The sequence below is a fragment of the Palaemon carinicauda genome, chromosome 4 (genome assembly GCF_036898095.1).
Source record: "Palaemon carinicauda isolate YSFRI2023 chromosome 4, ASM3689809v2, whole genome shotgun sequence".
Classification (NCBI taxonomy): domain Eukaryota; kingdom Metazoa; phylum Arthropoda; class Malacostraca; order Decapoda; family Palaemonidae; genus Palaemon; species Palaemon carinicauda.
In genome coordinates this window covers 50,574,349-50,586,848 of record NC_090728.1, presented here as the reverse complement: position 1 = coordinate 50,586,848, position 12,500 = coordinate 50,574,349, and the positions used below count along the sequence as shown (strand labels likewise).

Here is a 12,500-nt window from a genome sequence, read left to right as displayed (position 1 = left end):
AACTATTTTTACAACTAATAATAAAATCATTCATTTTCTGCCAGTTATCCTCTGTTCCCGATGTTCTAAATTAGACGAAAATATCTTATTAGTATAATGATTGTGATTTCTTCAGTAATCTATTCATGACAACAAAAGGAAAATCATAGGTATTGTCTTTAGAAAAATACTGTATTAGCGGATTACAGATAAATACTATGAATAATACAATACATTGTTTGATCGATTGAGATCAACAAGGAATGTGACCTTTATAAGTGAGAAATTTAGAAGCACTTTCTGTGAACAATGGCTGGACCATATTCGTCGTACTCTTGTTTGCTGATCCACATCTGCTGGAAGGTGGAGAGAGAAGCCAAGATGGAGCCACCGATCCACACGGAGTATTTCCTCTCGGGAGGAGCGATGATTTTGATCTTCATCGTGGAAGGAGCCAAGGCCGTCATCTCCTTCTCCATCCTGTCGGCGATTCCTGGGTACATCGTGGTGCCCCCAGAAAGGACAGTGTTGGCGTAGAAGTCCTTCCTGAAGTCGACATCACACTTCATGATGGAGGTGTAGGTCGTTTCGTGAATGCCACTGTTTTCCAGACCCAAGAAAGCTGGCTGGAAGAGAGCCTCTGGACAGCGGAACCTCTCGTTACCGATGGTGATTACTTGACCGTCTGGAAGTTCGTAAGATTTCTCAAGAGAAGATGACTGAGAAGCGGTACTCATTTCTTCGTCAAAATCAAGAGCTACGTAGCAAAGCTTTTCTTTGATATCTCGAACAATTTCCCTTTCTGCCGTTGTACTGAAAGTGTAGCCGCGTTCTCTCAAGATCTTCATGAGGTAATCGGTAAGGTCGCGACCGGCGAGGTCAAGACTAAAGATGGCATGAGGCAGAGCATATCCTTTGTAGATTGGCACAGAGTGAGAGACTCCATCGCCTGAATCCATGACGATACCTGTGGTACGACCAGAGGCGTACAGAGAAAGCACGGCCTGGATGGATACGTACATGGCGGGTGTATTGAAGGTTTCGAACATGATTTGGGCCATTTTTTCACGATTGGCCTTAGGATTGTGAGGAGCCTCAGTGAGGAAGACTGGATATTCTTCTGGGGCAACGCGGAGTTCGTTGTAGAAAGTGTGATGCCAGATCTTCTCCATGTCATCCCAGTTGGAGACGATTCCGTGTTCGATGGGGTATTTGAGGGTCAGGATGCCCCTCTTGCTCTGGGCTTCATCGCCCACATAGGAGTCCTCCTGTCCCATTCCAACCATCACGCCCTGGAAAATTATGAAGCAGTGTCAGGCGTCGCAGTCCTGGGATTTGATTATTGTTTTCATATCAAGTACTCTCGTCTATTCAAATTAGAAAAGGGAATACATAATAATTAAAACTTTTGAAATCACTATATAAAACAGTAGGAATCTGTCGGATTACGCTTAGTAATTTAAACTATTAGATATTTGAATATATTGATATGCAAATATTTTTGCCTCAAGGTGATAAACCGCATAAATTTTCTTAAACAAAAATAATCTCTTATCCGGGTTATTAACTAATAATTGCATATAGATAGGCCTGATAAAGGAGTAGCATATTTTTCTTTGGTTAAGGTGTCAATAAGAGTCATGTTGGGTAACCAAAGATATTTCACTTTCTCAATATTTCATTAGGACAAGCTGACCACATAAAAGCTGGCATTTAAGTAGAATATGCTACAAATTCATTCATATAGCTTAATGCTAAGGACTACTGAAGGTCTTACAATACTATAAGACCTTAAGACATACAATATAATCCTGGATAGATCCAAACCCAGATGCTTGAATAGAGAATCATAAATGGGTTCATATCCCCCAATAGCTGAAATTCTACCAATTGATACATTTCTAGATTTGGACCAATCAGAATAAACATTCTATTGTGTATGCAAGCTTAAAAATTAACAATATTAAGCAAACACGTTCTACTAATTGCCACTTCTAGATTTGGACTAATCAAAATAAACATTCTATTGTATAATGCAAGCTTAAAAATCGACAATATTATGCAAACTACTTCTACTAATTACCACTTCTAGATTTGAACCGATCAAAATAACCATTTTATTGTGTATACAAACTGATACTGTGGATTGAGGACCGTATTCAAGAGAAAAAAGACCTAATATTTTTACTAGACCTCTAACAAACTTTTACTGGAAGTAACAACTACAAAATCAAAATATCTAAAAGCATTGAAACGGAATTAGACATTCCTCGTTGCAAGCAATAACGAGATGCAAATCAACTCATCCTACGCCTATTGACGAAAAGGGCCTCAGTTAGCTTTCGCCAGTCGTCTCTATCTTGAGCTTTTAAATCTGGTATAAAATTCTTAAAACATCAAAGCACTGTATGCCTTCGAACGAAAACCAAATAGACTGTCAGTTGGCTGATAGATAATACTTCAAATTTTGTATGTGTTAGATTAATTGTATCAGGACTCCAGATAAAGTAGAGTTATCCTAGTTGATAACATCAATGATAACAAAGACACTAGTTACTTAACAGAGGATTGACTGATTATCTTGAGGGAACATGTGAAAATAATCTCGCAAGTGTTTTTTATGTAGGCCTAATGAGTGACTAAGTAAATAGTGAAAGGATTTAATATCCAGTAGGCCTACTTATACACTAAACGGTATAAGTACCTATCATTTATTACTATAATCTTGTTCCTACTATTAGCCCACATTTCCTGAGACAAAAAGTTGAATTTAAAACAAAGTAAATTAAGGAAAAATCTCTACCAAGAATTTCAAAGATCAGATCATGAATCCATTGAAATTAGAATCTCATTCTTCGTGGTAAAAGTTAAAAATCTATTTTCACTTACATACCTCATGGCGAGGTCTCCCGACGATGGAGGGGAAGACGGCCCGGGGGGCGTCATCCCCTGCGAACCCAGCTTTGCATATTCCAGACCCATTGTCCACGACCAGGGCGGCTACTTCGTCGTCACACATTTTGAAAAAGTTTCTCTGCAAAAAAGAAAAAAAAAATGAATATAAATTTGCCTCATGTCATTTTGAGAATTAGATCATGCGAGTGCCAAAAAGAATTCCGCGAAAACACAACTGCAAAACAAAAGAAAAAAAGAATATAGAAATTTACAATATTGAATTTGCCTCTTTTCATTTTGAGATTTCAGCAAAAACGCAATTTCACACAAGACTATTGCCATGGCAATTCATATTTACCTTTGAACCCTCTCTCTGTCGAAAGCAAATATACAATCACTTATATCAACTGTAACTAAATTCCCTATTCTCGTACAGCACTTTAAATCATACTTACATGTAGAGAATGCGAAGACTAAGGGAATATATCAGAGGTACTACGAACTATATCCACTGTGACACAACGGCGAAGACACTCCCGGTTATATGCAATTGTCTCTCTTATCTGGTCAATGATTAAGACCCGAGGGGTACCTCGAAACATCTTCTTTGGTAAGGCATAGTTCATCTGATAAGAATGCAATGCCAACAGACATCGAAACATGTTCCTTATCTCTACCTAATATTTGGCTCAATTTCATCAATAAAATCACGTATGGAGGTAACGCTTAAATAAGCGCAGGCGCAAAACAAAAAGGAATTCAACTTTGTGTTTCGTGTTTATGGAAATCACGTAACTTAGATTCAAGTGTGAATTTATGTGAAATTTCATCAAGAGTGAACTTTTAAGCAAACATATTTATTTTAGGATATTTAGAATTCAAGTATTTAAGAAGTTAATAGACTCATAATGACATACACACACATATATAAATATATACATATATATATATATATATATATATATATATATATATATATATATATATGTATACAGTAGATATATAAACATATATATGTATATATATATATATATATATATATATATATATATGTATATATATATATATGTATATATATAATATGTATATATATACAGTATATATATGCATATGTATATATATGTATATATATATGTATGTGTATATATATATATATACATATATATATATATATTTATATATATATATATATATATATATAGAGAGAGAGAGAGAGAGAGAGAGAGAGAGAGAGAGAGAGAGAGAGAGAGAGAGAGAGAGAGAGAGAGAGAGAGAGAGAGAGAGAGAGATACTAAAAGGGAGACTGCCTGGCGACGGGGTGTCAGAATAGGTCTAATACGGAGAGCTGAACAGTTGCTATTTGCAAGTATTACAGTACTAATAATGAGAATGGATGGAAATAGAATTGCAAGGAAGAGATGGGACTGGACGACTGGTGGGAGGAGATCAAGAGGTAGACCACGTAAACGCTGGAGGGATGGAATTGAAGAGATTTTGACAAAGAACAACATGCCAGCAATTGAACAGCTGAGAAGAGAGGGAATTTTTGAAAACAGAATTGAGTGGAGAAGACAACTATTTCCACTGACAGGCTGAAAGCCTACCTGGGAGTGGAAGTGAAGTGAAGTGACAGAACTAATAAGATATAGTAATAAGAAACTGATGAAATTAATGATCCTAAGAGATTTAGCGAGAAGAGAAGTTGAAGGTAAATTTTGGCAAAAATAATCATTTAAGGATAAACATTAAAAACAAAGCTGGAGGAATAGATGTTAGTATAGCGGAAAAAAGTTAAGGCAGCTGATTAACATTAGTGTTTGGGAATGAAGACAAATGGAGTTGAGTTAGAGATAAAATGAAGCGAGAAAAGAGTCAAATTATGATCCAAATATTAGATTTTTATGAAAGATTGAAAAAAAAGTAAATCAGACAATGGCTAGGTTAAGTAAAATTTTGAAATCAAATCGCCTGAAATTACATATAGAAATCAGGCTATATATCAGTTTAGGGAGACCGGTGTCACTGTATGGACATGGGTCGTGGTATGACAATGAAACAATATCCAACAGTTTTTGTACATTTGAGAACAAAGCCCTCAGAAGAATATTTGGAGTTAAATGGCAGGAGAGGATTAGAAATGAAACTATAAGAGAGATTACTCGAGTGCCATATGTGGATGAAATCATGGTGAAGTGTAGATGGAGATGGTTTGAGCATGTTCTTCGCACTCTCCAAGAGAGATTAATTGATCAAACTTTCAACTGGGCTCCACAAGGCACTAGAAGAGTTAGAAGACGCAGGACGACCTGGCTGAGGGCTATGAAGCGTGAAGTAGGAGATGATGGATGGAGAAGTATTGGTTTAAAAGCTAAAGATAGAGACGAATGGCGAAATCTAACCGAGGTCCTTTGCGTCAATAGGCGTAGGAGGAGATGATGATGATGATGCTTAGAGAGAAAACTGTAAAGTCTTCTGAAGAAAAGGTAGAAATGCATTAAATTATTGTTGTGTTCGTATGACAACGGTTCTTAATTGTTGGGTTAACTATATCTTCAATGGTAGACAAAGAAAAAATAAGCCGTAACCAGAGAGAAGAATCCAATGCATTACTGTCTGGCCAGTCAAAGTTTTGAAAAGTGAAAGCATTATAGTGAAAAGTGGTAAAAATGTATTCAGTGTTAATGCGGAGTGTTCGTCTGTTCGTGCTTGTCGCTCACCCAGTCCGAGACTTTCAAGGAGTTTTTAAAAGCTGAACATTAGCAAGTAAATGGCCGTAGTAAAATCATATAGAGATGAAAGGATTAATCAGATAGTTTTGGATGATTCAACCCAAGAAGGTCTAAGCCTCTACGGGCTGCTGAATTGCAAGAGCCTGTGCTTGGTCACAAGGGCCAGGCAATCTACAACAATTACCCAAGGAGGCTAGGCCTCCTTGGGGCAGTATGTGAGAAGAATGGAGTGTTAGAAGGTGTCCAGATATCAAATATATTAAATCCTGGATTACAAGATATCAGATGAAATGCACTTTTAATTTTTCATCGGAAATTGTGTGAATTGTATTGTTATCATTATTTTATCTCTCTTATTCAGTCTAATAATAATATTTGTAACAATTCTAATTATTATCATTATAATTATTAGTATTGTTAGTGTTATTTTAGTATTTTTTCTTGGGTATTTAGGGGAGAAACACTTAAAATGTGTTTGATAGATGTCTAGGAAGAGGTAATGGAAAGGAAGTATCTTGATTATATGTATATATGGTTCGTCTCTAGGGCATTGTCCTGCTATGCCAATGTCACTGCCCCATGCCTCTGCCATTCATGAGCAGGGTTTAAACTTTTAAGGTAATCACCTTAGTTTGAGGTAATTTGTATGGTTTCAAGGAAATTTTAAGATAATTCTAAGGTAATCTTGGTTTTACGAAATTACGAGCTCGAAATTAAAGGAAATTGAAAAAGTTTTAAGGTAATCTAAGGTAAAAAGCAGCAAAACTAAGGTAAAAAGCAGCAGCATATAGGATAATGGTCACATGCTCAAGTTTAAATCCTGTTCATGAGTGACCTTTGAACCTTTGAATTCCATGAAGTGCAGAAGTAAACACAAGTCTCATAAAGACATGAATCAGTCGCAGTGACGTACAACGTTCTACTGATAAGTTTTTCCAGATTTAGAACTCAGATAAGGAATATCACAATGGTCACTATAGCATTTTTTTTTTTTTTATCTAGGGCCACTTTCTCTCAGATGAAATAATTTGATGTTAAGAGGTATTTAGTATGTCATGTTTTTTGTGTATTCCTAATCGGGTTTCTCCTCAACACTTCATGTGACTCCCTACTACGACCTTCCGTTATCTATTTAACTTATCTTCTATTATCTGATGTTATCATATTATGAAAAAGCATCTCCTATTCGTACTTTGTTCTATTCTCGGTAGGCCGAATCAAGGTCTAAATATGATTATATATAAGACCTTGGGCCGTATGACTGCATCTCATTACCCTATAACTCCCCAAGTCTCAATACTCGTAAATATTATAACTAAAACTATACCTTTCTTACATATCTTTTATCTCAATTGTCTGGTCCTCGAAGCATAAGAAATGAGAAGTCCTGAAAGTTTTTCCAATCTCTTGCAGCTTTCCTGAATATCAGAAATGAGGAAGAGGAAATTTCAAACCAAAACTTACCCACACTCTTTAGAAAGTCCGAACGAAAGATATGAGGTTTCTCAAGGATGAATTATCAAAATCTCTCAGAGTCCTACTAGGTGAGGAGAGTGGTAGCCTCAGATCTAGTTTTTTTTTTTTTTTTTTTTTTTTTTTTTTTTTTTTTTTTTTTTTTTTTTTTTTTTTTTTGCTTGCCTCATGAATGGTAGATGCAAGAGACAGTGACAATACCTTAGAGACTAACCATATTTACATATGATCAGCGGCCAAGTCCCTCTCCACTCAGGGGAGGGCCAGACAGTGGCTACTGATACCCCAGCAGGTAGACCTATAGACTCCCCAAACCCTTCCCCCCCAATCCTTAGCTCACAAGGATGGGGAGGTTGCAGCGGCCAAAGAAACTAACGAGTTTGAGGGGGACTCGAACCTCAGTCTGGCGATCACCAGGCAGGGACGTTTCCAATGAACCGAATCCAGTCGAAGCAGATACCCAGTTACCCTTTGATAGAATGATTTGACTATAGATTGAGAAGTGGTTTGCTAAAAATGACTCACACTCTTAGTTACCTCATTCACCTTTCCATTTGCTAATAAAGTATTTATACTATAGTAAATTCTCTTTAGTGAGGCAGATTTGCACCGACTCGCAGGGGTGCCCCTTTAGCTCGGAAAAGTTTCCTGATCGCTGATTGGTTGGACAAGATAATTCTAACCAATCAGATAGCAGGAAACTTTTCCGAGCTAAAAGGGCACCGCTGCAAGTCAGTGCAAATGCGCCTCATTATAAAAAATGAGTATAGTTGGTTTACTAATGAACAATGGACTAATGATTCGTTACGAAATATTTCGCATTTCAAACTTACAATCTTTGTGATGATACGATTATGATTTTAAAAAGTTTAGGATCCTCTGATTATATTTATCCTCTCCATATATCAAATAGGTAAGGTTTCAATGTATTTCCGCAACAGATGATGGAGAGAAGTCTTCATTTGAAGTCTTCATTTAAGGAGACCAGTAAACCTCCCGGATGCCGATATCATCTGTTGACTCATCTATAATGTGATAGGAAATGCATTTGATAAGAGAGACTTCACAGCTCAACGAAAAAAGAAGTATATTAGTGTTGCCTTATAGAATATTTATTTCATGTATTACCTCCTGTTCACTAATCATGCGAATATAACAAATTGCCTGAGTATATAACATGAAAGTGTGAATTTGAAAAAAAAAAAAAATAATGTTCTCCAAGTCTTGGACAGTCCCATAGCCGCTGTACCATGGTCTTCCACTGTCTTGGGTTAGAGTTCCCTTACTTGAATGGCTCATCTTCCTGTGCTTAAAAGACTGTTATTGATAACCGGAACCAAAGAAAAAAAAAAAAAAAAAAAAAAAAAAAAAAAAAAACCTTAAGACTGTTCAAGTGTCTTCGCTCTCTGATGAAACAACAGAAATAACTCCGCTGTAATCGAAGACCGCCCACTTATCATCTGATAACGACAAACCTGACCAAATAAGGCGATGAAACTGAATCAATGACATGATTCGCTCGTCGCTTTCGGCCCATCACGATAAGATCGGTGGGCTCAGGTATAAAGAGGTAGGGTCCACTACACAACGCCCCATTCGTCTGCACAGAACGTCTGATCCGCTACGAGTACCCGCGTAAAAAGTAAGGCAAATTAACTTCCATTTCAGTCATTAGTATTATTATTATTATTATTATTACTTGCTGATTTAGCAATTCTTATTCCTGCTTAAGTTGTTTGCGTCTTTCTTTTTACTGTTCTTAGTTCTCTTTATTTCTGTTTACGTCTTTCTTCTTACAGTTCTTAGCTCTGATTCCTTCTGTTTACGCATTTTTTCTTACGGTTTTTATTTCTCTTTACGTCTTTCTTTTAACAGTTCTTATTTCTGTTTAGGTCTTTCTTACAGTTCTTATTTCTGTTTAGGTCTTTCTTGCAGTTCTTATTTCTGTTTAGGTCTTTTTTCTTTAAGTTCTTAGTTGTGATTACTTCTATTTACGTCTTTCTTCTTACAGTTCTTATATCTGTTTACATCTTTTTTCTTACGGTTCTTATTTCTGTTAACGTCTTTCTTCTTACAGTTCTTATTTCTGTTTACGTCTTTTTTCTTACAGTTCTTAGTTCTGCTTATTTCTGTTTAGGTCTTTCCTCTTACAGTTCTTAGTTCTGCTTATTTCTCCTTACGCCTTTCTGACATTTCTCATTTCTCATTTACGCATTTTTTCTTACAGTTCTTAATTCTACTTATTTCTGTTCACGTCTTTTTTCTTACAGTTCTTAGTTCTCTTTACTTTTGTTTACGTCTTTCTTCTCGCAGTTCTTAGTTCTACTTATATCTGTTTATGTCTTTCTTCTCAAAGTTCTTAGTTCTACTTATCTCCGCTTACGTCTTTCTCCTTACAGTTCTTAGTTCTCTTTATTTCTGTGTACGTCTTTCTTCTAACAGTTCTCAGTTCTACTTATTTCTGTTTATGTCTTCTCACAGTTCTTAGTTCTACTTATTTCTGTTTCCGTCTTGCTTCTCACAGTTCTTAGTTCTACCTGTTTCTGTCCAGGACTTTCTTCTAAGAGTTCTTAGCTCTTAGCTCTACTTATTTCTGAAGATTTGATTATATCGACTGTGTACATTTAAAGTCAGTTAAACAAATAAAGTTCTTAAAGAGACAGATAACAAATATTAAAGGTTATACCAGGAAAATGAAAAAAAAGGGTTGGCCATATTCCCTATGGATGTAATGCAATAGGATCTATGGAATACAAAGAAACCATTATTATTATTATTATTATTATTATTATTATTATTATTATTATTATCATTATTATTATTATTATTATTATTATTATTATCATTATTATTAGCTAAGCTATAACCCTAGTTGGAAAAGCAGGATGCTATAAGCCCAAGCGCTCCAACATGGAAAATAGCCCAGTGAGTTAAAGGAGATAAAAAAACAGATAGAATAGCGTGCATGAGTGTACCCTCGAGCAAGAGAACTCTAACCCAAGACAGTGGAAGATCATGGTACAGAGTCTATGGCACTACCCAAGACTAGAGAACAATGATTTGATTTTTGGGGTGTCTTTCTAGGAAAGCTGCTTGCAATAGCTTGGAAGCAGAGGGAAAGAAAGAGAAAAAGAAACGAGTAATGTTTCTCAATTTGTAATGCCCGACTCTCTTCTTCTTCCAGGAATATCACAGAATTCAGAATGTGTGACGACGAAGTAGCCGCCCTGGTCGTGGACAATGGGTCTGGAATGTGCAAAGCTGGGTTCGCAGGGGATGACGCCCCCCGGGCCGTCTTCCCATCCATCGTCGGGAGACCTCGCCATCAGGTAAGGATCTGAAAATAGATTTATTTGTAATATAAAAGAAAAATATTGGCAAAAAACGATTAGCAGGGATGATACCCTCTTCGTGCATTTCTTGTGTCTTAAAAAAAAAAAAAAAAAAAAAAAATCTTGAAAAGGTAGAATGACAAAAGAAGTTTTTCATATTCAACTTTTCCTTAAAAAAAAACAACACAGAATGAAGCATGTACAATTTATGCATGTAATTGCATTTGTTCTTAAGAACAAACAAACATACATACATACATACATACATTCATACATACATGCATACATACATATTACATATATTTATGTATATCAGAGTGTATCAGTATAAAATTACATACCTAAGCATAGATGTAATAATAGATATGTCTGTATGATAGTGTACATACACTATGATGCTGTATGTATTAGCTTCTCGTATCTTATGCTAGTCAACTATTTCTACTCCTTTCAACGCCACATGACGTAATTTTCGTCTACTAATTACCATTTATTTTTCTCTTATTATGTATATATATAAAAATTCAACAAAATATTTAACATTATATATTAATGGAAAGGAAATATAGTTAGATATTTGATAATAAATGTTGTAAATTTATATTTTGTATAGTTTTTTTCTAAGATGACTACCGAAAATCGTCCCAAAAAAATGGTATGGGGCTTGAGAGCCAAATCATTTGGGAGGGGTGAAGGCTCAAAATCTTAATTAACTTTTTAAAATCTTTAGCTCCATTCAATAGGACCAATACTAATAAAAAAAAGACAAGTGTCAGAAAATTAAGTAAATAAACATGGCATGATCTATTGTCATCATTATTGTTAATGTTTTTTTTTATCTTATTTTTTTTTCCCAGGGTGTGATGGTTGGAATGGGACAGAAGGACTCCTATGTGGGTGACGAAGCCCAGAGCAAGAGGGGCATCCTGACCCTCAAATACCCCATCGAACACGGAATCGTCTCCAACTGGGACGACATGGAGAAGATCTGGCATCACACTTTCTACAACGAACTCCGCGTTGCCCCAGAAGAACATCCAGTCCTCCTCACTGAGGCTCCTCTTAACCCCAAGAACAACCGTGAAAAGATGACACAAATTATGTTCGAAACATTCAGTACACCCGCCATGTACGTCTCCATCCAGGCCGTGCTTTCTCTGTACGCCTCTGGTCGTACCACAGGTATCGTCATGGACTCAGGCGATGGCGTCTCTCACACTGTGCCAATCTACGAAGGATATGCTCTGCCTCATGCCATCCTTCGTCTTGACCTCGCAGGTCGCGACCTCACCGATTACCTCATGAAGATCTTGACGGAACGAGGTTACACTTTCACCACAACAGCCGAGAGGGAAATTGTTAGAGATATCAAGGAAAAACTTTGCTACGTAGCTCTTGACTTCGATGAAGAAATGGATACCGCAGCTCAGTCATCTTCTCTCGAGAAATCTTACGAACTCCCAGACGGTCAAGTAATCACCATCGGTAACGAGAGGTTCCGTTGTCCAGAGGCTCTCTTCCAGCCAGCCTTCTTGGGTCTGGAAAACAGTGGCATTCACGAAACGACCTACACCTCCATCATGAAGTGTGACGTCGACATCAGGAAGGACCTCTACGCCAACACTGTCCTTTCTGGTGGCACCACAATGTACCCAGGGATCGCCGACAGGATGCAGAAGGAGATGACAGCCTTGGCTCCTTCCACGATGAAGATCAAAATCATCGCTCCTCCCGAGAGGAAATACTCCGTGTGGATCGGTGGCTCCATCTTGGCTTCTCTCTCCACCTTCCAGCAGATGTGGATCAGCAAACAAGAGTACGACGAATCTGGTCCAGCCATTGTCCACAGAAAGTGCTTCTAATTTTAGACCTATAATGAACACAGTATAATTCTGATCGGTTTTGTTTCCCTTCCGTTTTTTTAGCTTTTAAATAAACTTTATTTTTCTAGAATGCATTTTGTCAATCAATCCTCATTTTGGTTGTTTATATTCGTTTTTTTTTTCATATTTTGAATAAGTTCTGTCCAGAGATTTAGTGATACCAAAGCAATGCAATGAAGAAAATTCTCGTATTTAGCACCCGAATTTTT

The 12,500-nt window shown here is 36.7% G+C and overlaps 2 protein-coding genes across 2 annotated transcripts; one reads left to right on the top strand and one right to left on the bottom strand.

Moving 5' to 3' along the window:
- Window positions 1–152: 152 nt before the first annotated feature.
- Window positions 153–3,434, bottom strand: LOC137639948 (actin-3-like). The gene is made up of 3 exons (XM_068372253.1): window positions 3,330–3,434; window positions 2,873–3,013; window positions 153–1,271 (listed from the first exon to the last, which is right to left on the bottom strand). Exons 2-3 carry the CDS (start codon window positions 2,996–2,998, stop codon window positions 267–269), a joined length of 1,131 nt encoding a protein of 376 aa, XP_068228354.1. The 5' UTR covers window positions 2,999–3,013; window positions 3,330–3,434; the 3' UTR covers window positions 153–266.
- A 5,133-nt stretch (window positions 3,435–8,567) lies between these two features.
- LOC137639946 (actin-3-like) lies at window positions 8,568–12,361 on the top strand. Its single transcript, XM_068372251.1, has 3 exons — window positions 8,568–8,718; window positions 10,261–10,405; window positions 11,266–12,361. The coding sequence occupies exons 2-3, from the start codon at window positions 10,280–10,282 to the stop codon at window positions 12,268–12,270; spliced, it is 1,131 nt and encodes a 376-aa protein (XP_068228352.1). The 5' UTR covers window positions 8,568–8,718; window positions 10,261–10,279; the 3' UTR covers window positions 12,271–12,361.
- Window positions 12,362–12,500: the final 139 nt, after the last annotated feature.

Bases quoted from the DNA above. Each gene is read 5' to 3' on its own strand.
- LOC137639948 (XM_068372253.1), bottom strand. From the start codon at position 2,998: ATGTGTGACGACGAAGTAGCCGCCCTGGTCGTGGACAATGGGTCTGGA. The intron at 1,272-2,872 runs GTATGTAAGTGA...ATAATTTTCCAG, and splicing joins TCGGGAGACCTCGCCATGAG to GGCGTGATGGTTGGAATGGG.
- LOC137639946 (XM_068372251.1), top strand. From the start codon at position 10,280: ATGTGTGACGACGAAGTAGCCGCCCTGGTCGTGGACAATGGGTCTGGA. The intron at 10,406-11,265 runs GTAAGGATCTGA...TTTTTTTCCCAG, and splicing joins TCGGGAGACCTCGCCATCAG to GGTGTGATGGTTGGAATGGG.